This window comes from Mustela lutreola, chromosome 6, assembly GCF_030435805.1.
Source record: "Mustela lutreola isolate mMusLut2 chromosome 6, mMusLut2.pri, whole genome shotgun sequence".
Taxonomy (NCBI): domain Eukaryota; kingdom Metazoa; phylum Chordata; class Mammalia; order Carnivora; family Mustelidae; genus Mustela; species Mustela lutreola.
Genome location: NC_081295.1, coordinates 108,013,847 through 108,039,292, shown reverse-complemented (window position 1 = coordinate 108,039,292; position 25,446 = coordinate 108,013,847). Strand labels below are relative to the sequence as shown.

Here is a 25,446-nt window from a genome sequence, read left to right as displayed (position 1 = left end):
AAATATAATGAGATGTGAACTTTTATAACTGGCTTCTTTCTCTTAGCATGATTATTGATAATGTAGGATCTATGCCAGTAGTTTTGCTGTTTTTTTTCTATATGTCTTAACATCTTTTTTGGTTCCACTCTCCTCACTTACTCTCTTCTTTTTGTATAAAATAGGTATTTTTTAGCATATGATTGTGATTCCTGTGTTCACATAGGTATTTTCTAGCATATGATTGTGATTCCTGTGTTCACAGTCTTTTTTTAACTTTTTTGTTTTTAAAATTTAATTTTTTTAATTTTTTAAAAATTTTTAAAGATTTTATTTATTTGACAGACAGAGATCACAAGTAGGCAGAGAGGCCGGCAAAGAGAGAAAGGGGGAAGCTGGCTCCCTGCTGAGTAGAGAGCCAGATGTGGGGCTTGATCCCAGGACCTGAGATCATGACCTGAGCGGAAGGCAGAGGCCTTAACCCACTGAGCCATCCAGGTGACCCTTTAAGATTTTATTTATTTGACACAGAGAGAGAGAGAACATGCAAGGGGCAGGGTGGCAGGCAGAGCGAGAGGAAGAAGCAGGCTCCCCACAGAACAGGGGGCCCTACGTGGACTAGATCCCAGAACTCTTGGATTGTGACCTGAGCAGAAGGTGGGTACTTAACTGATTGGGCCAACCAGGTATCCCTATGTTCACAGTTTTAACCACACACTCCATTACGTGGATGACTGAATTTTTTTTGTAAAATGGGTGGGACAAAAAATAACAGGACAAAGGTTCTGAAAGTGGCGATGAGACTGGTTTAAGACACGATGTTTGTTTATATTTCTTTAGAAGCATAGGTGAAGAAAGGAAAGGGAGAGTAAAGAATAATTAGATCATTAGTTTCTGTGGGGTTATGTAGCTCCATAAAAATTTTATGATAAAGGATTAAAAATATTCCTATTAGACAGACCTTATTATCAATGGACTTATCTTGATCTAAAATTTACAATGTTTTAAAATAAATATTAATGCAGAAATTATTGGATTAAAAGAACTATGTCACCCCTTTCTTGCTTTGGTCTCAATTATCTTTCATCTCTGACACTTTTTCAGTTTGAATGCACTGAAATAATCTAATAGAATTTCTTTTTTATTTCCAAAATTCAAAATGATATCATACAGAAAGACAATTTTTTTTCATTTCTATCTGTAATATTTAAAATAAAACTGAAGATAACATTGCAAAATAGTACAACAAAAATTAGCAATACTATATATATGTATGTGTATATATACATACATATACTTTTTTGTGCTTAATCACACACACAAAAAAATTGTAACTATGTGAGCATGTTAGTAAACTTTACTACAGTAATCATTTCACTATGTGTACATGTATCAAGTCATCATGTTGTATACCTTAAATATACAGTTCTTCCTCAATTTCCAATTAACTATGTGCTGCTAAACCTGTCATAAGTTGAATTTAACAGAAGTAGAAAATGCATGTAAAATACCTAACCTACCAAGCATCATAGCTTAGCCAAATCTACTTTAAATGTGCTCAGAACACTTACATTAACTACAATTGGGCAAAGTCATCTAAAACAAGATTATTTTATAATAAAGAGTTGACTATCTTGTGTAATTTACTAAACACTGTACTGAAAGTGAAGAACAGAATGCTTGTTTGGGTACAGAATGGTTCTAATCTCATAGTCATGTGGCCCAGCATCACAAGAGTATCATACTACATATTGCTACCTCAGGAAAAGATCATAATTGAAAATCTAAAGTGCAGTTCTACTGAATGCATATATCACTTTTGCACCATTGTAAAGTTGAAAAATCATAAACCAAAGTAAATCAGAGGCCATTTGTAGTTTTTATTTGAATATTTTAAATTGCAAATTCTAATATATGGCCAATATTTATAAAATACATCCAACTTATGTGCCACTAATAAATGAGGATTATGGGAAAATAAATGAGGAAATATCTAAGGATTATGAGGGAAAAATGTGTTTTTTTCCATTGTTCTCTGTCTCACTGACCACTAACTTTTTAAAAAAAAATTAAATCTTCAAAATTGATTGGGAGCTGTGCGTTTCAGCATTTGGGAGACAGAGAGATGGGTGATAGAGATGACGGAATTAGAAATGGAAACAGAGATGGAGGTGTAGTAGAACAAGACCGATTATATCTCCCCATAAAAATCATCACTCAAGGGCACCTGAGTGGCTGAGTTGGTTAAGCAACTGCCTTCAGCTCAGGTCATGATCCTGGAGTCCCTGGATCAAGTCCTACATTGGGCTCCCTCCTCAGCAGGAAGTCTGCTTCTCACTCTGACCCTCTCCCTTCTCATGCTGTCCCTCTCTCTCAATCTCTCTCTCTCAGATAAATAAATCTTTAAAAAAAAAAAATCACTCAGCTTCATTAGTCTACATGAAATTTCCGATGGTAGATAACTGTAGACCTCTCTGGTCATTTACAATGCACAAAAATATTTATTTTTATTTATATTTATATACTTATATTATTATTATATTATATTTATATATATATATTTATATAAATATCCATTAAAGACACACAATGTCATCTAGCTCTTCTGTTTAGTAAAAAGCATTGTCTTTTAGAGTTTGGATAATAGATTCATAATGGGTTTTAAGAGGATATAAAGAGTGCATCTTCGATATTTTGACGCATGCTTCATAAAGAACTACTCTGTTTACCCAGAATGTATACCTCTAACTCTCTGTCCAGGCTGATCTTTTGAAGTTTTTGTTGCAGACTGTGAAAGCTGGAGGACTTGATTTCCATTTCATGTATCTCTGTAGTGGATGTCATTGTGCCCTTATTAGTGTCATTTACATCTCCTATATGACACTTCCTAACAGAAATGTAGCACCTAACCTATTATGTACTAATTTATAATATTGCTACTTTTTTTTAATAAATTTCTGAATTTTGCTATCACTTCAGAGTCTTTAAAAAGCATTTTTCTTTATCTGAGTCATCATAAAGAAAAAATTCAAACCACTAAACTAATAATGGATTCATGTTTAGCATTTTCACATTTTCATAAACATCAATATCCATTTAAAGCTTTCAAAACCAGTATTTTTTTAAGTTTAATAATATCATAAAGAACTTGATACTAAAAGTGATTCATACACTTGAAAATAGCATACCAATGTGATTGTTGCAAATTTCAATTAAAGGAAAAATAGTTCAGTTAAATGCACATTTCTACTACCAGTACAACTTCAGTTGAAACCTAAGCATTTGGGATTTTGCATATTGATGACATAGTTGTAAAAGGAAAATAATGAAAATAGGTTTTTAATTTTTCCTACCAACTATGTATGCAAATAAAATGTATATTACTATGGTTATCGAGTTTAAATTGTGTCAACAAGATATAGTTTTTGGCAAAATAAAACCTCAGGGAAAAAAAATAAACGTTATATATGTTTTTAAATACAACTTAGAAATGCAATGTAATTCTCAGTGTGAGCAGGCTTAGTATAGCTCATTACAACTTTTAAGAAAGGATTTTAACATCTTCTCAGTGCACACAGGTCCAAGTCCTATGAACCACAAAGCATTATATGATCTTGTCCCAGTGTACAGAGATATTATTTCAAATTTGTGAATTTCATTTAACTCTTCCTTCCTTTTATAACATATTAACATAACAGCTTTTTTTTAATGCCAGTATATCTAACACATGGTGTTATATCAGTTTCAATTGTGCAATATAGTGATTCAACAATCCTATATATTATTCGGTGTTCATCATGATAAGTGTCCTCTTAATCCCCATCACCTATATCACCCATCCTCCCACCCACCGCCCCTGTGGTGAACATCAGTCCGCTCTCTATAGTTCAGAGTTGTTTGTTTGTTTTTAGTTTATCTCTTTTTTTAAAAAGATTTAATTAATTTATTTGACAGAGATAACAAGTAGGCAGAGAGGCAGGCAGAGAGAGACGGAGAAGCAGGCTCTCTGCTCTGTGGGGCTCAATCCCAGGACCCTGGGATCATGACCCGAGTCAAAGGCAGGGGCTTTAAACCACTGAGCCACCCAGGCACCCCTAGTTTATCTCTTTTTGTCTTTGTTCATTTGTTTTGTTTCTTAAATTCCACATATAACTGAAATCATATAGTATTTGTTTTTCTCTGACTGACCTGTTTCACTTAGCATTATACTTTCTAGATCCATTCGTGTTGTTGCTAATAGCAAGATTTCATCTTTTGGGTAGGTGAGTAATATTCATATATATATATATATATATCATGTCTTCTCTATCCATTCATCTGTTGATGGACACTTGGGCTGCTTCCATAATTTTACTACTGTAAATAATACTGCAATAAACGTAAGGGTGCACATATCTATTTGAATTAGTGTTTTGTTTTGTTTTTTTTGTATTCTTTAACTACCCAGTAGTGATATTATTAGATCATATGGTAATTCTATTTTGAATTTTTTGGGGAACCTCCCTTCTGTTTTGCATAGTGGCTGTACCAGGTTTCATTCTGACCAGCAATGCACAGGATTTCTTTTTCTCTACATCCTTGCAAACACTTGTTTCTTGTGTTTCTGATTTTAGTCATTCTGACAGGAGTGAGATGATATCTCACTGTGATTTGCATTTCCCTGATGATGAGTGATATTGAGCATCTTTTCATGTGTCTGTTGGCTATCTGTATGTCTTCTTTGGAGAAATGTCTGTTCATGTCTTCTGGCCATTTTTAAATTGGACTGTTTGTTTTGGGTGTTGAGTTGTGTAAGTTCATTATATATTTTGAATACTAACCCTTTATCAGCTATCATCTGCAAATATCTTCTTGCATTCTACAGTTTTTCTTTTAGCTTTGATGACTGTTTCCTTTACTGTGTAGAACTTTTATTTTGATATAGTCTGAATAGATTGTTTATTTTTGCTTTTGTTTCCCTTGCCTCAGGAGACGCATCTAGAAAAATGTTGCTACAGCTGATGTCAGAGAAATTACTGACAAAAAACTGCCTGAGCTTTCTTCTAGGACTTTTATGGTTCCAGGTCTCACATTTAGGTTTTTAATCCCTTTTGGGTTTATTTATTTATTTTTTTTGTATGGTATAAGAAAGTGATCCAGTTTCATTCTTCTGCATGTAGCTGTCCAGTTTTCCCAGCACAATTTGTTGAAGAGACTCTTTTTCCCATTGGATATATTTTTTTAAGTTTTTTATTTATCTATTTGACAGAGATAGACATAGCAAGAGAGGGAACACAGCAAGGGGAGTGGGAGAGGGAGAAGCAAGCTTCCTGCTGGGCAGAAAGCCCAATGTGGGGCTCGATCCCAGGATTGTGGGATCATGACCTGAGCCAAAAGCACACGTCCAGTGACTGAGCCACCCAGGCACGCCCCCTCCCCCCCCATTCTGATGTTCTTACTTCTTTGTCAGAGGTTAATTGACACATAATTGTGGATTTATCTCTGGGTTTTCTGTTCTCTTTCATAGATCTAGATGTTTATGTTTGTGCCAGGACCATATTCATTTGATTACTACAGCTTTGGAGTATATCTTGAAATCTGGAATTGTGAAACCTCCAGTTTTGTTCTTTTTTAAGTCTACTTCAGCTACTCAGGGTCTTTTGTGGTTCCATACAAATTTTAGGATCATTTTTTTCTAGTCCTATGAAAAATACTATTGGTATTTTGATAGGAATCACATTAAATGTGTAGATTTCTTCGGATATTATGGACATTTTAATAATATTTATTCTCCCAATTCATAAGCATTTAATATCTTTCCATTTCTTTGGGTCATCTTCAACTTCTTTCATCAGTGTTTTACAGTTTTCAGAATACATGTCTTTCACCTCCTTGGTTAAATTTATTCATATTTATTTTATTATTTTTGCTGCATTTTATTTTTACAAATAGGATTGTTTTCCTAATTTCTGTTCCTTCCAGGTGATCAGAATGCCTATGACTTCTTTTATACCTCCCAGCAGATCAGAATGTCTTTGCATTCTTTTAAAGTCACACTTCATTAAGGCAGGACTTCCCAAGAAAATCTTTCTTTCAGTTGATTCAAAGTCATCTGATCCAGTGACTTTAATATTTCTATATATCCTTTTTGAAATATAATATAACTTAATCATCAGAGTGGTAGTTCATCACATTCACAAATCTTACCCCTACTCAAGGGAGAGGATTCTATAGGGTTTTTCCTCAGGGTGTGGGGACCATAGAGGCCATATTAGAATTCTTCCTGCTACAGTGATTCCTTAGCGTGAGAGCATGAGAACATCCCTTAGTATGACCACATTTATCCTATATCACACTGTAGTGATTTATTTGCTTATGTGAACCCTCATTGTTTATAACCCCAGCTTCTACCTCATTGCTTTACACCTAGTAGGGGCTCATTAAATTATTTGTATGGTGAATAAGTATAAAAATCAACTGGTAAAAAATAATACCATGAGTGTCTTTTCAAATATAAGTAATAATTATTGCTCAGCAATCTAATGCATTATATGCATGCAACAATTTATGAAAGAAACAAGCTAAATTAACTTCTCACTAGCAAAGCAAAATACCTATTCTTACAATTAAATATTTAGAAGTAGGTAATTAGAAAGAAGGGCATGCATGAGAACTTTTTGTTAAGTATAATTCATTGTTTTATTTCTGGTGGATGTTGTTCAGTGCCATTTCTCTTATTTTGCAAAGAAGATACTTTCTTTATGATAAAAATAGTATCTAGGAAGGCACCATTTGCAATATACTTCAGCCTCATAATGTTTTTAGGCAAAGGAAGAGGCCTTGTATATTTAATTCTCCACACTATTTACCATAGCTCTTGAAAAGCCACTTAATAGATTTTTTAATTGAAGGAAATAATTTGTTTTTATGCTCTTTGGAAGTAGTTTTTATTTTTATTTCTTTTACTGAACTTGGAAACCTGAGATACTGGGTATCTATTCAACTTGGTACAGTTTCTTTCTTTCTTTCTTTCTTTAGATTTTATTTATTTATTTGGGATGGAAAGAGTGAGAGAGAGCACAAGCAGGGGGAGGGGCACACCAGGAGGGAGAAGCAGACTCCCTGACTAGCAGGGAGCCCAACACTAGGCTCAAACCCAGGTCCTAGAGGTCATGACCTGAGCCAAAGGCAGACACTTAACCCACTGAAATATCCCAGTGTCCCTCAGCTTGGTACAGTTTCTGTTGGTCTTATTTTATGACCCTTACTGTATTACTTTGGATCTTTCATTGTATACACTGTTGATGTCTTCAGCAGTTTCTAGGATTGTCCTACTTTTTTTTTTTCCTTGACAACAAGAAGGGGAGGATCATAGGGATCCAGAGGTTTTAGAATTTTTCCACCTACTGCTATACTTCTATTTTTTTTATTATGTTATGTTAGTCACCATAGGGTTCATTATTTGTTTTTGATATAGTATTCCATGACTCATTGTTTGCGTATAATATTCTAAACTTTTAAAACTTTATCTCTTAACCCAGTTTGTTTATTATCCCTTCATCTCTACAGTTACTAAGAAAATCTGAGTAAAGGACTTAATGATTATTTGTTATTTTCTTCTCTGAGATATACAGCCAGGCACTGTTTGTATGTATAAGCTACATATTTTGATGAATAGATGCTATTATTTAAGTACTTGCCAAATACCTAATATACAAATATTTTTACTATGTCTGGAAAACTGATACCTGAATAATGATTTTGCTTTGTTGAACAATTTAATGCTGTTTATGCTTCACTTTTTGTTCGGTATGTATTCCCTTGGGTCAAGCATCTTATTTCTTATCTCTAAATACTTGTGTATATTTTATGCAGTGACAGTCGCTTTATCTAGTTACAGTCCCTGAGTAAAATTTAAAACTTAGTTTCTGGACTGAGGTGTTACTCTTAAGATTAAAACCTCATTAAAATGTTCCTTTTTCACTGTGTACTTGTTTTGAGAATAGCAACAAATCCATCAAGCAAAACTTATAGTGATAGCAACCTCCAGGGTACCAGAAAAACAGAAACAAAGACAAAAAACCCAGGGAGAATCAATCATCAATAATGTACTTTTTTAATTGCAATGTCTTCAGAGAACATTGTTGAACAAGAGGTATAAAGTATGAAGAAACAAAATGGTATTTTTAAATATGCTGTCACTTAACATTGCTGCCTGCTGGTGCTTTGTTAGATGAAGCATAGAAATCATAAATAACATTTCTTTCTTAAATTGTAATATATAGAGCGAGAATCACAATGGTAATATTGATGAAAATTATGAGTCATTGCTTAGAGACTAAGTTGAATGCATTTATGCAGACATATGCTATAAGTGACAGCAGTTGGGATTTGTTCATTAAATAAACATGGACACTCTGATTCTTCCCTTTCAGATTCTTACCATGATTTGGGGCCTTGTGAGTCTACTGATCCTTGTGAGAATGGTGCTGTGTTTGGAAAGAAAATGGATCTGGAAATATCTCCTCTTGGGTACCAGTGCCAATGTGCAAAAGGCTTTGCAGGTCCACACTGTGAGATCAATGTCGATGAGTGCAGTTCCAGCCCTTGCTTGCATGGATATTGCTATGACAGTGAGTTCACTCAGTCACAGCAATTCTTGTAGAGTAGTCTAATGTAGATTCTGACACAATAATGGAATGAGTCAATATACAACCTTGATTATTTACTGATTTTATCCTGCTATGAGTGTCAAAGCCAATCCCTATTATTTTCACAAAAGACCCCCACATGTGATGAATTCATATATATTTTTGTGAGTATAATGTTGCAAATGAGAAAATCTAATGAGATTTGACTTCTAAGTTCTGATGTTAGAATTAGCCATTTTTTGCTTTATTTTTAATGATAGATTTTGAAAATACTTATACTTATAGGTACTTATAGGTAGGAGAAACACTGCTTACAGTGATTTAAAATAAATCATTATTTTATCAAATCTATTACACAGATGCACATACACATACACACACACGCATTTCCTCCTATCAAATGTGTATTCCTGAAGAAATTTAAATTTATAGAGGAAAAATAAGACAGTCAGGAGAAAAGGAAAGATCAGAGGAAGGAAAGGGAGAAAGAACATAAAGGAGAAATATTGAATATTAGAACACGGTTTTTGATATGGAAGAACAAGTCTAAAATGGATAATTCTTGTTGAGACACAGGAGAAATAGGTCATGAAATAGCCCTGTGAACTGGATATCACTATGGGGCAAAGAGGAAAAAAAGAATGAGCTAGAAGGATGTTGACAAAAAAATAACCTGTCCATCTTGTTTTATTTTATCACTTTTAAAATATATTTTTGATCCTCCACTAAATAAATAAATGGTTAATATTATCTGTGAGGAAGAACATTTTGAAGAAAAGTCATTTTATTTTGAAATAGGATGATTCAGCTGAAATTTTGAGTTATTTTCTTTAAACCAGTGCTTTGTAAATGCATGTCATTAAAGAGTATAACCGATTTTTTCCAAATTGTGTGAAGCAGCCCAAATTTAAAACAACAGGGAGAAGTGGGGCCCTCACAAACTGGAATATCTTGTAGATGTTAATATAGAATTAACTTTTCTAACACTATGGCAACTAAGCAAAATATTTTTTGGAGTTATGGGCCACCTGCTTTCTACTCCTGATTTCAACCGACATTATGATCATTTTTCTCTTTTCTTCTTTTTTTTTCAGATTTTGTTACTTTAAAATTGTGTTTTTAAATTTGTGAAATTCTCAAATTACCTTGAAATAAGTCATTATTATCCTTTTTCTAATCTCAAGCCCATTGGTATTTGGAAATGCTGGGAATGACTCTTCAATTTCTGATGTTCACTATAAAATAAGGAAGGGTCTTAACAGTATGCCTCAGAGAATAGTTAGCAACACTTTTAGATCTAGGTAACCCTAGAATAATGATTACATATGGCTATCGATGGGACAGATCTGATATATTCTAAGTGATATAATATGCATGTGATTATAATATGCATATGATTTTTATAAGTTGTGATGAGTACCAGGTGAGGTATGGAAGTGCTGAAACACTATATTGTACACCTGAAACTAATATTACACTGTATGTTAGCTAACTGGAATTTAAATAAAAATTTTAAAAGAATAAATAGTAGAAAAAAGAAAAACATATAAGAAAATACTTTAAGTCATAATTCCTTATACAGTAAGAAAGTACAATTTTCAAATATGCTACTTGTAATACAACATTACCTATTAAAACTTTGGAGGTCATACATAATATATTATGGAAGATGTAAACTTTGAGTACCTGATATATTAACCTATTTCATAATAGAACTAACCATAATATATTTTTAACCTCCCATCCAAGAGATTTTTACTACCAGAGACCCAAAACATTTATTAAAAATTAGATCAGACATGTAAACTGATATCAGCATAAGTCTAAGATATTGTATTCTAAATACTTTCTCAAATATAAGATAGTTTGGGAAGCCAAACTTCCTGAATTCAAGTTAACATTATTTATTACATGACTATATATTAGAAACAATTATTAATATGTAAATATGAAATTGTAAATCGCAAGCATATGTTTATTCACCACATTGGCAATACATTATTAAAATACATCTATATTTTCACCATGAAGTTTTATCACATCAGCTTTGTTTCAGGACAACTAATAAATGATGTTAATTATGAATTTAAGTGTAAAATTAATAGTACATCCAAATTCAGGCAGGGCATATCTGATGAAAATTTCAGTTCAGATCAGGAGTATGAAATATTTATAAACAAAAACTAATTAAAACAGTAACTTTATTTTCTGGTTAAAAAAAAATAACAGCAAAACAAGACAATATGCTTAAAAATAGTATTTCCTGATAAAATGGTGATAATTTTTAACATAGCCCGTAGTTAACAAATTAGATGTGGGGGGATTAAAAAAACCCTTTTTTTTGTTTGTTTCTTTGTTTTAAATTTTAAACAGATTATGTTTTTTCATTTATTTATTTTACCTATGGTATCCAGTTTAATTCCCCAGGTACTCACCTGGCGTCATTCTTAGCTTCTTAGCCCAGAATAACCAACATTCAAAAAGCATATTTCTTGATAATAAATGCAAGCTTTATTTGCTAACACCAATCTCTGTCTTTCAGACCCTTTGCTAATTTAAAGTTATCTATTGTCATTTTTCTTTTAGAAGAATTCATCAATTTGCAGAGAATATCTCTATCTGCATAGAAAGTTAATTTGACTGTAGTTTTTGTTACTTGCCAATTTGTATCAGTATCCAAACTTGAATTTATAATTATGAACATTTTTAAAACTATCATGATTGATGATACTCTACAATGTCTTAATTACATGTTTTCTAACATTTGATTTTAATTTGTTAACATACACAATGCCATATATATCATGTAAGGAAACACAGCTGATCCCATATTATCTCATTATATCATTTGCAACTATACTTGTATATTAGTTATTTTGATTCACGGGGATGTTAAAAACTAGGGTTCCACATGAAAAAAGTAAAACATAATAGTAAAATCCTGCCTAAGGAGCTGCCATTCTTGTGTCTCCCTTGTTTCTTGTTTCTTCTTGGCAGCTGTGAGCTGGTTTTCTTTCTTTCTTTTTTTTTTTTTTTTTTTTTTTAAAGATTTTACTTATTTATATGTCGGAGAGAGAGAGAGCACAAGCACAGGCAGACAGAGTGGCAGGCGGAGGCAGAGGGAGAAGTAAGCTCCTTGCTTGGCAGGGAGCCTGATGTGGGACTTGATCCCAGGACGCTGGATCATGACCTGAGCCGAAGGCAGCTGCTTAACCAACTGAGCCACCCAGGTGTCCCTGAGCTGGTTTTCTTTCTAAAAGCCCAAGTGAATGTACTGTCCAAAAGCATGGCTACAGAAACCTAGAAGCCATCTAAATACCACACAGTGTATTAAAAATTCTGTTGCTACCCAGGACCTCAACATTTAGTGAGAGCAATAGCAGGTACATGTGCAGAGGCAGAGTGACAGTGTAGATTATGTGGTAAATCTCAGGGATAATGAAGAACCCAGGGACTGACTAGAAGTAGCCATAAATCTGTTCCTGTCCCAACTACAATTCATGCAGTCACCACTTCCTTGAGATGCTTCAGAAACCTTTTTTTTTTTTTTAATCATTAATGATAAAATAGAGGACAGATTCTTATTATTAGTTTTAAAAGATCATGATGAAATGTGAAAGCTCTTTTTAACTAAGGCTTAAGTAGCTCAATGTCAACTTTCAGATTACTACCCACTTTAGTCTGCCTTGTCACACAAAATCTTAATTATGAGTTAACTTCTAAAGTTAGTTGATATAAAAGTAACCTGTTTATCATAGGTATTGTTTACTGACAAATGAAATAGAGAAGAAAAAAAATTGGGTATAGTCATGTTGTTTTGCAAACCGCTACCAAATGTTTATTGTAATTGTTTTTATTTCAAATTAAAGTTTTAAAGTTAAATAGAACTGAGCAAAACAGTTATTTAGATAATACTGTAGAGAGCTGTGAATTCACATTTACTTTGGTTAAAAATGAAATGCATTTACTTGAATGCAACATTCTTGAGAATAATTAGCAATACTCATATCATTATTAAAGATATATTATTTTCTCTTCTCTCTCATTCTTAGTGGTTAATGGCTTCTCCTGCTTATGCAATCCGGGTTTTGCTGGCTTGAGGTGTGAACAGGACATTGATGATTGTATCCTGAATGCCTGTGAGCACAATTCTACCTGCAAAGATCTTCATTTCGTTAGTATCCATGAATATTATTAACTTATCTTACTGTGGGATAGCATAAATTAATCCCTACAAATACAGTTAACATTTGTGTGTATGTCAAGTTGAGATATATATATATATATATATGGAGAAAGATTAGAAAACAGAAACTCAAGAAATATTATTTTAACTTATATATTTACTTATTTATATATATTTACTTATATGTTTAACTTATATTATTTTAACTTAATAATAAAAAAGTGTTCCATTCATAACTATATATAAGTTGATGTAAATATTATAAAACAGAATCTTTTTTAGATTTACAATTTAGATTCACAATTCTTGGTAATATTGAATTTGTGTAAAATATCAAAAAATTATTCTAGAAAATGACATGTCTTTTCTTTTTTTTAAGACTTACTTATTTGACAGAGAGAGACACAGTGAGAGAGGGAACACAAGCAGGGGGAGGGGCAGGGACAGAAAGAGAAGCAGGCTCCCCACTGACCAGGGAACTGGATGTAGGACTCTGTCCCAGGTCCCTGGGATCATGACCTAAGCCGAAGGCAGACACTTAACAACTGAGCCACCCAGGTGCCCCAAAATGACATTAGTTTTATATGCACCTTTATATAATTCAGGATGGTATATACACACATAATGTGTTTCATTGATATTTATAATCTTAAATTTTATCTTGCTTTCTATCTGGTGTTGTGTGCTTCCATAATATCCTTCATTCATCTGTGTAGGTGCTGTCCCTTCAGTACATATCCATTTGTCATCACCTTTGTCACAAGCATGTGCCATTCTGCCTTAAACGGACTGTGACACAGTTGGCAAATCAATGGGATCCCTTCAGGCTTCTCATTTTTCAGAAAGCCTGACATAAGAAATATCTACTGAAGGTGGATTCACTGACTGACTTCAGAAAATAAATGACATACAACACAGGTTAATGCTGCACTACTAGTATAGGCTTACAGTTTATCTTTTAGCAACAAAGCTGATTTTCACAAAAAGACCACACTAGTTCAAGTTAGAAGAAACTGCTTTGAAAAACAGAATCATTTCAACTGACGTATTTTGACTATCAGTGTACTAGCATTGTTTTTACAGTGAAAGGCTGATTTGTGGCATATTGTTTCTTTCCCACAAGAGGCAGGCATCTAAATGGAGAATTACAATTAACATTTAGATGGGAAAGACTAGAAATGGAGGGTGCATCAGTTACCTAACTACAATTTAGGTATGCACTGTGGCCCTGTTGCTTTGTCTTTATTTATACCAGATGCTTTGTCTTAGTCATTCTAACTCCATTCCACTTTTGGGAACTCCTGAAGGAGTGGGCATATGACTTTATGCTGGCTTCTGAGATGAGTGTTCTTTCTGGGGGAAGCCTTCCTCACTGGTGTATCCTCTTCTAGATCTTCCAACAACTAGATTTTATACGTGTATTTACAGTTGCCATTTTTAAAGCTCAAAGAAGAGGTGAGGTGCCACCTAATGATAAATGACCCTGAAGACAGCAAAGCTGAGAGTCAGAAGAAACCCGGTTCTTGGCAGAGAGTTGAACTCCTTACTGAAACCCCCTAAATCTAATTATGTGAGATTGGTCATGGCTTATTTTTTAGTATGGCTTGAGGAAGCATTCCTTTTACTTGCAGGTAAATCATTTAGTTTCCATAGTGCAGATAAGCTTTATTTTAGTCCATGATTTCACCAATAACTTCAGCAATAATAGGAATTTATTACAGTAGAAAGAGCTTCATACCCAAAACCATAAGATTCCCCTTCTAGACGTGAACTTGCCATAGCTTATCCGTATGATACTAAGATAGTTGTTTAAGAAGTTAGAGACTGCAGCTTTAGAAAGTGTATCATATCAAATCATAGAACTTCCAAGGATAGTATTCTCTCATTTATTCATTTTATAAATTGCCAGTTAGAAGCTATTCAAATTAACTTTAGGCTAGTATTAGCCTAAATCTTGACTCCTGTGTCCAGAAACTATGATAATAAGAGTAAAGAAAAATAAGAATTTTAAAAAGTGGGACTCACAGAAACAGAGTAAAATGGTGGAGGGTAGGGGAAATAGGGAGATGCTAGTCAAAGGGCACAAGCAAAGATCTAATGTACTTAGTGGTAACCGTAGTTAATACTACTACATCATGTAATTGAAATCCACTAAGAGAGTAGACACACACACACACACACACACACACACGGTGACTATGTGATGGGATGGATGTGTTAATTAACCTTATTGTAGTAAGTGTTTCACAATGTATACATATATTATGTCATCAGGTATCAAAGACACTGTTTTTAGACAGGATATTCCAATACTCAGAGGTTATCTTCCAGGTCCCAGTTAAAAAGTCCTTCCTTTGGAATGTGTAGGGGTTGAGCACACAGGCCTTTGAAGTTAACCATTATACCAATATCATATTAAATATTACATTTTTGTATAGGAATCAGTAGTATGTAATTTTAAAAGTAATACATTACATAATAATAAATAGAAAAAGAAAACAGAGCTAAAACTCATAATTTTGAAATAGAGCCTGGCTAAAATAAGCAATAAAGCAAGATCCAGTTTGAGTTTTGTATCTGCTCTGTTTTACAACATATTGGAAAAATAAAAACCATGAAATGCTAAAGGCTTTGAAGTGTAAAAGAAAAGGAAAGACATGGAAGGTGATGCTTCTACAAAATAATTAATTTTGATAAACAGAAAGATGACTTTATTCAATCTATAGGGCACTCACATTTGGCTGTAAGAGTCATCAGTCTTTTTTTTTTTTTTTTAAGATTTTATTTGTTTATTTGACAGGGATCACAAGTAGGCAGAAAGGTAGGCAGAGAGAGAAGAGGAAGCAGAGAGCCCAATGCAGGTCTCGATCCCAGGACTCATCATGATCAGGTCATGATCCCAGAGTCCTGGGATCATGACCTGAGCCCAAGGCAGAGTCTTTAACCCGCTGAGCCACCAAGATGCCCCTCAGTCTGGTTTTTGTTTGTTTGTTTGTTTTCCTAAGCATAACTTTTCAAACAAACCCAGGCAATGACACTTATATTAGGCTTGCATGTTCTTTGAACTTGGTGTGGATGTAGCTTTCAATTAACATTTTTATGCTTGCAGCATTTCTTTATTATACATGTAGCATCATGAATGTGAGTTTAGAGAAAAAGCAGAAAGTCAGAAGACTTTAAAACCAGGATGAGAAGTATTTTGTAACAGTGAGACAGTTTTCTTCTTTCCCTCCTTTATGGTTCAGTAAACCTAAGAAAACAATGAGAGAAAAATAGTAAAATATGAATGCTTAGCACATAACAAGACACAAATGTTAAGAATGGATAGAATAAGACTTATTTTCTCATGTAAATTTCTGAGGTATATTTGAGAATATTTCTTTGTGGTTATTTAAAAATATATGATCAAATTATTCAAGTGTTTTCCCTTCTCATTTTACTTTCATTTTCTCCTATCTTACATATATAATGAATGCTTAATTTTGATAACAGCAGAAGAAACAAAACTAGTGCAGCAGAACTAATGTGTGGAAAAGACAAAGTTTTCATTCATATACAACTATGTTAAAATGTATACATATTATGTATACTATTATACTACAAACAAAAATTTTCTGCCAAATATTCTGGTGCAAAAAGCAAACTGAATTTGTGTGTTTTCTAGTAAAAATAAAACTTCCTTTACCTTCACCACCATATGGTTGAAAAATCTGTGTTAGTCATTTGAGAGTTGCCCATTTCCTCCATTTGGGATTGGAGAATAAATGCTGGTAGTGGCTCAAGCCAGGATTATGAAAGAATAGCCTCTTCTCCTTAGTTCATCTTGGCTGTTACTGAAATGCCCATTTTGTCATCCCCACACTACTTTCAAATATGGGCTAGTCTGCCAAATGATTCCAATCCTTTCATACCAAATTTGGCTCCCAGAATCTTCTCTGCATCCCTCAAGTGCATGGTGTTTAGCTAATTAGTAGTGAGGTCCCAGTTGTCCCTTCAGCATATCCAGTTGGAACCATTAAAACCTTGGGTTCTGCTCTCTCTCTAGGATTACAAATTCTCCATCAGTGTGGAATTAGTCCAACTGTTCTCTGTCCAAATACAGAAGCCTTCACTTCTTTCATGCCCTTCCTCTCCATAAAGATTTGCTTAATCTCGCTTGATAGAAATTAACAGAATTAACTGTCGTAGCTCTTATATATAATCTCTATTCTGTGTCATATAATAATATTGTTTTTAAGTCATGGGTTCTATAGAATATCATCTGAAATGTTAAACCTCAAAAAAAAAGAATTTTTCATACTAATTTTAAAAACTTGATTAGGTTAAACATCTTAAAAGCTTTGAGTAACTTACAATAGTAGGGGGTTCCTGGTTGGTTCAGTTGGTTAACATCTGCCTTCAGCTGAGGTCACATTCCCAAGGTCCTAGCCTTCAGCTGAGGTCATGATCCTGGGGTCCTAGGATTAACGCCCCCTTCGGGCTCTTCACTCAGCGGGGAGCCTACGTCCCTCTCCCCCTCTCCCTCTGCCTGTCGCTCCTCCTGCTTGTGCATGCTCTCTCTCTCTCTCTGTCAAATAAATAAGATTTTAAAATTATTTTTAAAAAAAAGGATAGCAAGAACTTTTGGAGACTGTCTGACTTTGACATGGATTTGTTCAATGATTTAATGCAAGTCACAACTTAGTAGAAGCATAAAATGAAGAACTGTTAGAATAGTCACTCGTATCTACTTTATATGGTACTATATTATTAATTTAAGAAAAATTTAGCTTTCCATTTTATTTAAATACCAGAATATACATAAACAAGTACCTGCTATTGCACTTTTTAGTTGAACTATCAGCTTCTACTCTAGAATCAAAGACTTGTACCAATCATTCTTTACCAGAGAGTTGACTTTAAAAATACACATGCTTAAAATTCTGATTCAGTACATGGATCTGTCTGGTACCTAGATAACATAATTCCTTGTGATTTTTGATGTATATTTCTCTTTGAAAATCACTGGACTGATTATCTAGATGGCACTTTCTAGCTGTAAACATCTGTGATATTGGAGGTGGAGCGCAGAGGTGTTCATTCCATGTGTACTGACAACTCACAATTTAGCACCTTAAAAGAGAAGGGTGGTCTGAAAAATCTAGAGTTTTATCCTCCTGAGTTTTTAGGAGGGTATTTCATTGTATCTTCTCTATTGAGTTCGTCCATCTTATTTGGTGCTTTTATTTTTATTTTTATTTATTTTTATTTTTTAAAAGATTTTATTTATTTATTTGACAGAGAGAGAGATCACAAGTAGGCAGAGGCAGGTGGGGGGGGGGAGCAGGCTCCCCACTGAACAGAGAGCCTAATGTGGGGCTTGATCCCAGGACCCTGAAATCATGACCTGAGCCGAAGGCAGCGGCTTAACCCACTGAGCCACCCAGGCGCCCCTTGGTGCTTTTATTTTTAAGACAAAAGGAATAAATCTAAATTTTTTATCCCAAACCTTTTGTGAGGGAGATAATAATATATTGTTTTCTTCTCACTTGTAATAACTTAGTGAAGTGCTACTCTCTTTATGTTGACATTTATTAATCAGGAAATCTTTGCATAAATTATAGTTTTTCATACAGGTTGTGTGTAATGGTTCAAATCTAAAATGAGTATTAAAAATAATCAATAACTGATTAAATACGATATCCCAGAGGTTCAGTTAAGTCTTTTGATTGACTTAATTACTTTCAACATCTTCAGTGGTGAACACTCACCAAAGCCAAAGGTTTAAGCTACATCTTGGGACATTAGCTAACAACCAAACACATGGTTTAAAAAAAGGCATTGCATTGATTAGATAACAAAATGAAAACCTTTGGCCATGTCTATTCTAAATAACCTACCTTTGTTTATGTATAATAAAATCTGCCTGGTTTTTTGTTGTTGTTGTTGTTGTTGTTGCCCAGATCTCTACCTTTCATTGTATAGATCCTTACTTTAAAAATTTATTGAGAATAATTTAACATTACATTTATGACAGTGGTTCATTATTATGGGTGTCAGTCTTATATTGTTTCTATAATGGAGTAGGTAATAGAATTGTTTCTCTTGTATAATCCAAGACTTATATAAAATTTTAGTTCATTCATTTGATGGCTTGTATAATTCAACGTATTCTTTTCAATGGTAAATTTTGGTCACAGTTAATGTGTATCTGAAGTACTCCACTTCTTCCCCTCTCATCCGTTGTTTTGAATCTGTCATGGCTTTTAAATAGATAATCAAATCTGTTAGGATGGTATGCAAAATAAAAGTAAAAAGAACCTAAGAAAATATTTGTTGATCCACCTGAGTAAAGACATACATGAGCTTAATAACTTTGGACTTGTAAAGTCTATTTTGGAAGCTCAGACATATTTTCCCTTCTTTTTTATTCCAAGACTCATTACAGAGAAGTGAGATTTACAGATGGTTGAATTTTGAGCTTTAAGAAATCTATCAAGCAGAACTGAATTTCATAAATATTGTGTGAGAACATAACTGATCAGAGAGAGGAATTTTCCATTTTCAGACACCCTAATAAAAATGGACAGTTCGCAGAAAGAGTCCATCTTAAAAAAATGATTTAGAACTGATTGGATACCATTTGCATTGCCAATATTAGTCAAAATGCATCAATAAGTGGATTTATTTTCAAAGGCTTCTGAGATAGATTAAGCTTCAACTTACTTCAATAAAACATTATATTGTGCTTTTATATTATTATTTGCTATCTTTATATAACTATAAGACTTCATTCTGGGCTTCACTGTTTATATCTGAGAATTTAGTGGGTAGTCACAATCCAAAATAACTTCAGTTTTCTCCTAGAAACCATCTTTCCTGCCATTTGGATAGGTGTCATTTTTAATTGGCTATATCTATATAAGAATGTTTTTAAAAGCTATTGTGTTGTGTTTATATATTCTTTCTAAGAAGATAATAAAAGAAACACACACACCTGCACACACAAGAAAAGTTGACTTCAACAATTGATTATTAACTGAACAATGGTTAAAGGATAGTAAATCTTTCATCGCCATTAGAAAAGAACGCTATATGTTCTATATGTCATATAACTCCTCATTTGTCTGTGAGGAATTTATCAGTAGTGGAAATTCCAAGACATTTTGAATTAGAAAGTGGATATATATTTGTGGAAGTCAGCATGTGTGCAAATATATATGCACACATGTGCATAATCACAGAAAAGAGAATATATCATTGTTCTTTACTCTTTTGCCAACCATCCTAGTTTAAACAGAAATCAAGAGCTTTCCAAAATCAAGCTCTGGAGCCCAGGTCAATTAATATTTGAACCTATATTGTTTCTAATATGTACATATTAATTAGAGCTCACAGATAAGTGGCCTCTTTATGTAAATTGATAAAAACCTTTGGTTTCAAATACTAGAGTGGCCTGTGGTATCTTCTTGATTATAGGGGGGGTTAAATTTTGCAGCCTATCCTTCCAAACCAAAAGGGTGCATGTACCAAAGAGGATGGGGTTTTGAGATTAATAGCTTTGCCTTCACTAGCTGTGTAAACAAGTTACTTAAACTTTCTAAGCCTCAGTCAGTTCATTTGAATAATGGACATGTTAATTGCAACTTCGTTATGGACATATTAATAGCAGGGTTCTTATGAAAATTAGATGAGATGCTGCCTGAAAAATGTTTTACATAGTACCTGCCACATACCAAGTAATTAACAAATATATGTTATGTGCATGCTGCTGCTGCTGCTGACGATGATTTAATTGTTGAGAAAGAGACAGAGAGGTGGGAAGAAGAGAGAGGAAGGGAGGGAAGGAGGAAGAAAGAAAAAGGAGAAAGAAAATAAAGAATAATTCTATTTTCTCCTAGAGTAAGAAATCCATGGAGTTTGTACACATGCCAAGGTCCCAGAGATTCAGGGCAGCTGATAACTTTTGATTTACATGATCTCAGGCCACTGGGACTCGAGCCACCCGTTAGGGTTTGCTGTGAGATTGCTGCATTTCTGGTGAAACACCCGCATCTGATAGACACAAAGCAAAACACCTTGGCCTGTTCCCTCTCTCTTCAGGCCTTTAACCTAACTAACATCACTTAAGTCTTACTAGTCCCACAGCCTTCCACGTCACTTCCCCTGATTTAAAACTGCTGTGCTTAAGAGAGGGAGACAAAAAAATTTATCCTCTGTACTTGAAAAAAATTGAAACAAAAACTCGAAGGAGTCCAGTGTGGTTGGTATGAATACAAATGTGAATGAGTATTTGAACATATAGACATAGATACAGGCCTAAAGTGTTATTACTGAGCCCATGACTTTTTAAGATATACAGTCAAGAGCTAATGGCTTATCAGAAAATGTAGATACCACTTTTTTTTTTTTTCTGTAGTTTGCCTTTCTAGGACTTTTTTTTTTTTTTTAATAATTCAGTGCTATATCATAGAAGATACATTTTACAAAGAAAAAAAAACATAAGGTTTGTCAAAATGAAACCATTTTCTCTTGGTTCCCCAGTAACAGAACAGTTAGGGCAGGTTTGTGGATCACATGCTTCTCTTAAGACTCTCTTTCTATCCTAGACCATGCTGAACCTCTGAAAGCAGCTGAGCTTGAGTGCAGTTGTCCACTGGACTCATGAAACTAGGGGGGATGAGAATCCCAAAACCAAGTCAGTATTTCAGACATTCCACCATACATCACAATCACCTGCTTCTAAAAATACATGCGAAATACATGTTAAGTCAAGAAGAGAAAGTCAATTGTATGGTTCAACTTACTTGTGGAACATAAGGAATAACATGGAGAACATTAAGAGAGGAAAAGGAAAAGTGAATTGGGGAAAATCCAATGGGGGAGATGAGCCATCAGAGACTGTGGACTCCAAGAAACAAACTGAGGATTTTAGATGGGAGGCAGGTGGGGGGATGGGTGAGCATGCTGGGGGTATTAAGCAGGGCATGTATTGCATGGAGCACTGAGTGTTATATGTAAACAGTGAATCTTGGAACACTACATCAAAAACTAATGATGTATTGTATGGTGACTTAATACAATAAAATTTTTAAAAAGAATGTGAAATTTTAAAAAAAAATGCTTATTTTGGATTCACCTGAGGATTTTGATGTAGTATATTGCCAGTGAGGTCTGAGCCTCTGCATTTTTAAAATACTACTCAAAAGATTCCCATACAGACCCATAGTGCATAAAAATTCGGCTATCCACATTCATTGGACCGCATGGAGAAGAGAACAGGCATGGCGATAATTTGTTGGTAAGCCTCTTTTTGGAGAGCTGAGCACCCGGCCTATGCTAATCTGCACTTGAAGCTTGTACTGAGAGATGTTTTAAGAGATGTTGGGAGCAGATTCATTCAGGATATGGTCCTGTCACAGGTGACAGGGACTGAATTTTAAGTGTCAGTTTCTCTTTTTTTTTTTTTTTAAATTTTATTTATTTGACAGAGAGAGAGATCACAAGTAGGCAGAGAGGCAGGCAGAGAGAGGGGGAAGCAGGCTCACTGCTGAGCAGAGAGCCAGATACGGGGCTCAATCCCAGGACCCTGAGATCATGACTTGAGCTGAAGGCAGAGGCTTAACCCACTGAGCTACCCAGGCGCCCCTAAGTGTCAGTTTCTTATGTGCAGAATACCTGGGTCTGAGGAGAATTTGCAGCTAGAATTCTATAAAGTAAATTTAGGATTAAGATACATAGTATGCTAAACATTTCTTTCTCTCTTAAAGGGGAACTTTCATGGAAAAAGTGCTATCCTTGGCTAGTTCTGATTATCTATTTTAGAAGTCCTAGTCATCAAGGAAATGGCTATTAAAGGACATTGGTGTGGAAAGAGCAGGCAAACCCATTAAGGGACATTGTTGAGGACTTTCGTGAAAGGCTATTGAACAGAATGAGGTCTTAGAGATTTTTTTCAGAATATACAATTTTCATGTACATAATGTTTTTTAGGATACTTGAAGATTGAAAGTATGGTGCCTACCTATTGCTACCCAGTGAGATTTCCCCTCAAGATTTGGGGAGAGTTTCAGGTACAAATTCTATACAAGATACACTGGACCCTTAATGCTATAAGCAACCCAGCATAGGCTAAGAACAGCTGTTCAGTGGTCTTGCTTAAGCTTGGCAAATAAGCAGATCTGTATAGGGAATATTAGTTAAGAAATGTGAAGTCATTTCATTAGTAGAAATACAGTAAAAGAAACTTAAGCATCTAGATACAATTGCACAAAACTTAAGAAAAGCAATGAAAGACAGGAATACCAGTCTAGGCTTAGAAGCAGGTTACTAGAGCATAACTTACTTCTGAACTAAAAATATATATTACTGGAAAACAATTTACAGTTTAAAAAATCTCAGCAGCTTTCCTCTTTGGTAGGATATTCAGCCTAGCAAACTCATTCAGTGAGAAGCTAATGGCTACAGTAACTGAAACAAGCTTAGCTGAAGAGCTGGGAACTCAAAGTACTTGAAAACTTGCATCAGTTTATCCAACTGCTTAATACTGACTGTGGGATAGTAGAGGGCTTTGATTGTTCCCTGTGTAATTGTGGTTCAGTGCATTTTAGAACATGGTGTGATATTTATATTTGGTCAGTGAGAGATTGGCAGAATCAGAAACAGGTTATGAGCATAAAAAGCACTCCTGGAGTGGGATGGGAAATTAAGGAGACTCTAGCAATACGCATTAAGGGAAAGTTGAGAGCTGGTGGAAGTATCATGAGGTAATAGAAGTCGAAGAGGAAATACTCAGAAATAAATTGCAGATTGATAATTGCTGCTCCACAATACTCAGAGCTGGTATTTATTGCCTTGCAACAGATTGTAGAAGTCTAATTTCCATCCATCAGATGATTAGGAGTGAATGACCTCAATTCAGAAATTACCTAAGGTGACAGCATAAAATTTATCTATACAAATTAAAGTTTAAATACTGGAACAACTTAGTGAAGACAGGTTTCTTCAGCAAATAATTTTAACTTTAATTTTAAAGAATAACATTTCTCAGAATTTGGCATTTGAGATCTTATTAAATGCATGTAAGAACAAATTACATTTTATAATAAGAAAAAGGTCCTTAGATATTGTGTTTTAATCCAGTTATAAGTATATTTTAATAAGTAAAAATTTATCCAAAATCTCTATTTTAATAAAAGAAAAACTCAATTTAACAAGGAAAAAAAATCATAAAAGTGTCCCCTCTCTTCTTGTGCATTATTATGAGCTATTATACTGATAATCAAACATCAAAAAAATCCAAAGCTTTTGAAACCTTTTTCTAAGAATATGAACCACTGATCATTTTTCCCAAGTGGTACCAGTTGCTGCACTTAAGCCATAGGTCAGGGTGGGGAACCATCAGGGAGTTTGCTCTTGCTATGTCCTAGTAGACAAAGAAGCAGACCAATCTTTCCTTAAAATTTACCACTCCATTTAGCTTTATCGATGTATTTCTGTCATTTGCCCACCCAAATTTTCTTTGATTTTGTGTGATGAATTGGAGTAAATATATCCACAATACACTAAAATTTCACTCTGAGTTTGTAGTATATTTTGGCATTCTGAAACAAACTAAACATACTTTTAAAATGAATTTTAACTAAACCTAAAACAAAATTTAAAATTGATACTACACAATTCCAGAGGGATATAATGTGCAAACGTTTTCAGTTTATTATGCATTGCCCAAGTATAATCTGGCCCTTATTATTATTTCTAAGAAGAGACCATTGGATGAGTAAATACCATAACTCATACAAATTAAAATTCAAAACCAAACTGTAGTTAATGTTATTATGATTTATTTGTTTTTATATGTGTCTGTAAAGCATTGCAAAGTATTAGTAAATTAAAAGTATGTTTGTTTGTTTATTTGTTTATATATTGCCTTTACAACACACATTTTCTAAAGGGTCTTTCTATAATTCAAGGCAGAGTCATTAAGACTTTTGAATAAAGTGGATTTATTTTGTACTGCTTTTCCATTCTCCTTTCTGTGAGTGATGAATAAATGTATATAAAATAAATTGATGTGATGTAGAAAATGTTATATATTATATGCAAATGTGTAATTTTTTATTACATAATATGGAGAGTTTTAGAAGAAAATTAGATGAAGGATAGGGACTGGAATGAGATGATCTTAAATAAGAGCCCAGAACCTACTTATAATGTCTTTTTCTTGTTTCTTTCTATTTTGTTTTAATGTTATTTATCATAATAGAAATTAAAATATACCTTAACGCTGTTTTAGTTTGGGAATCTAGATGGGCAAGACTATTTCCTTACCTAAATCTTAGGAAATATAATAGATTAGAAAAAGTTATCTGATATAGAGAGAGTCTCTCATGAAATAAAGACAAATCAAAACTTTGCCTTAGTAAAAATAGAGATGATATGAATATGAAGAGTTATGACATAAAACATAGATAGATTCTGGAAAATGTGATATACAGTAAAAACTGAAAAGAGGCTGCTGGACAATTGGGACAGGATGGGAGTATGTATAGCAAGTTAGGACAGACTTCCACAGTTTTTATCTAAATTCTCTCAATCTACTTTAAAAAATATTTGTTCTCCCCTTAACCTGGAATACAAATTCAGTCTAAGACTGCCAGACCAGCAAATAAA

General features: G+C 33.9%; 1 protein-coding gene across 1 annotated transcript in view; it reads left to right on the top strand.

The window, feature by feature from the left end:
* Positions 1-25,446, top strand: part of EYS (eyes shut homolog) — a 1,683,276-nt gene that overhangs the window by 434,775 nt on the left and 1,223,055 nt on the right. Inside the window, 1 exon segment of the mRNA XM_059179314.1 lies at positions 12,662-12,783. Coding sequence (XP_059035297.1) covers positions 12,662-12,783 — 122 coding nt within the window.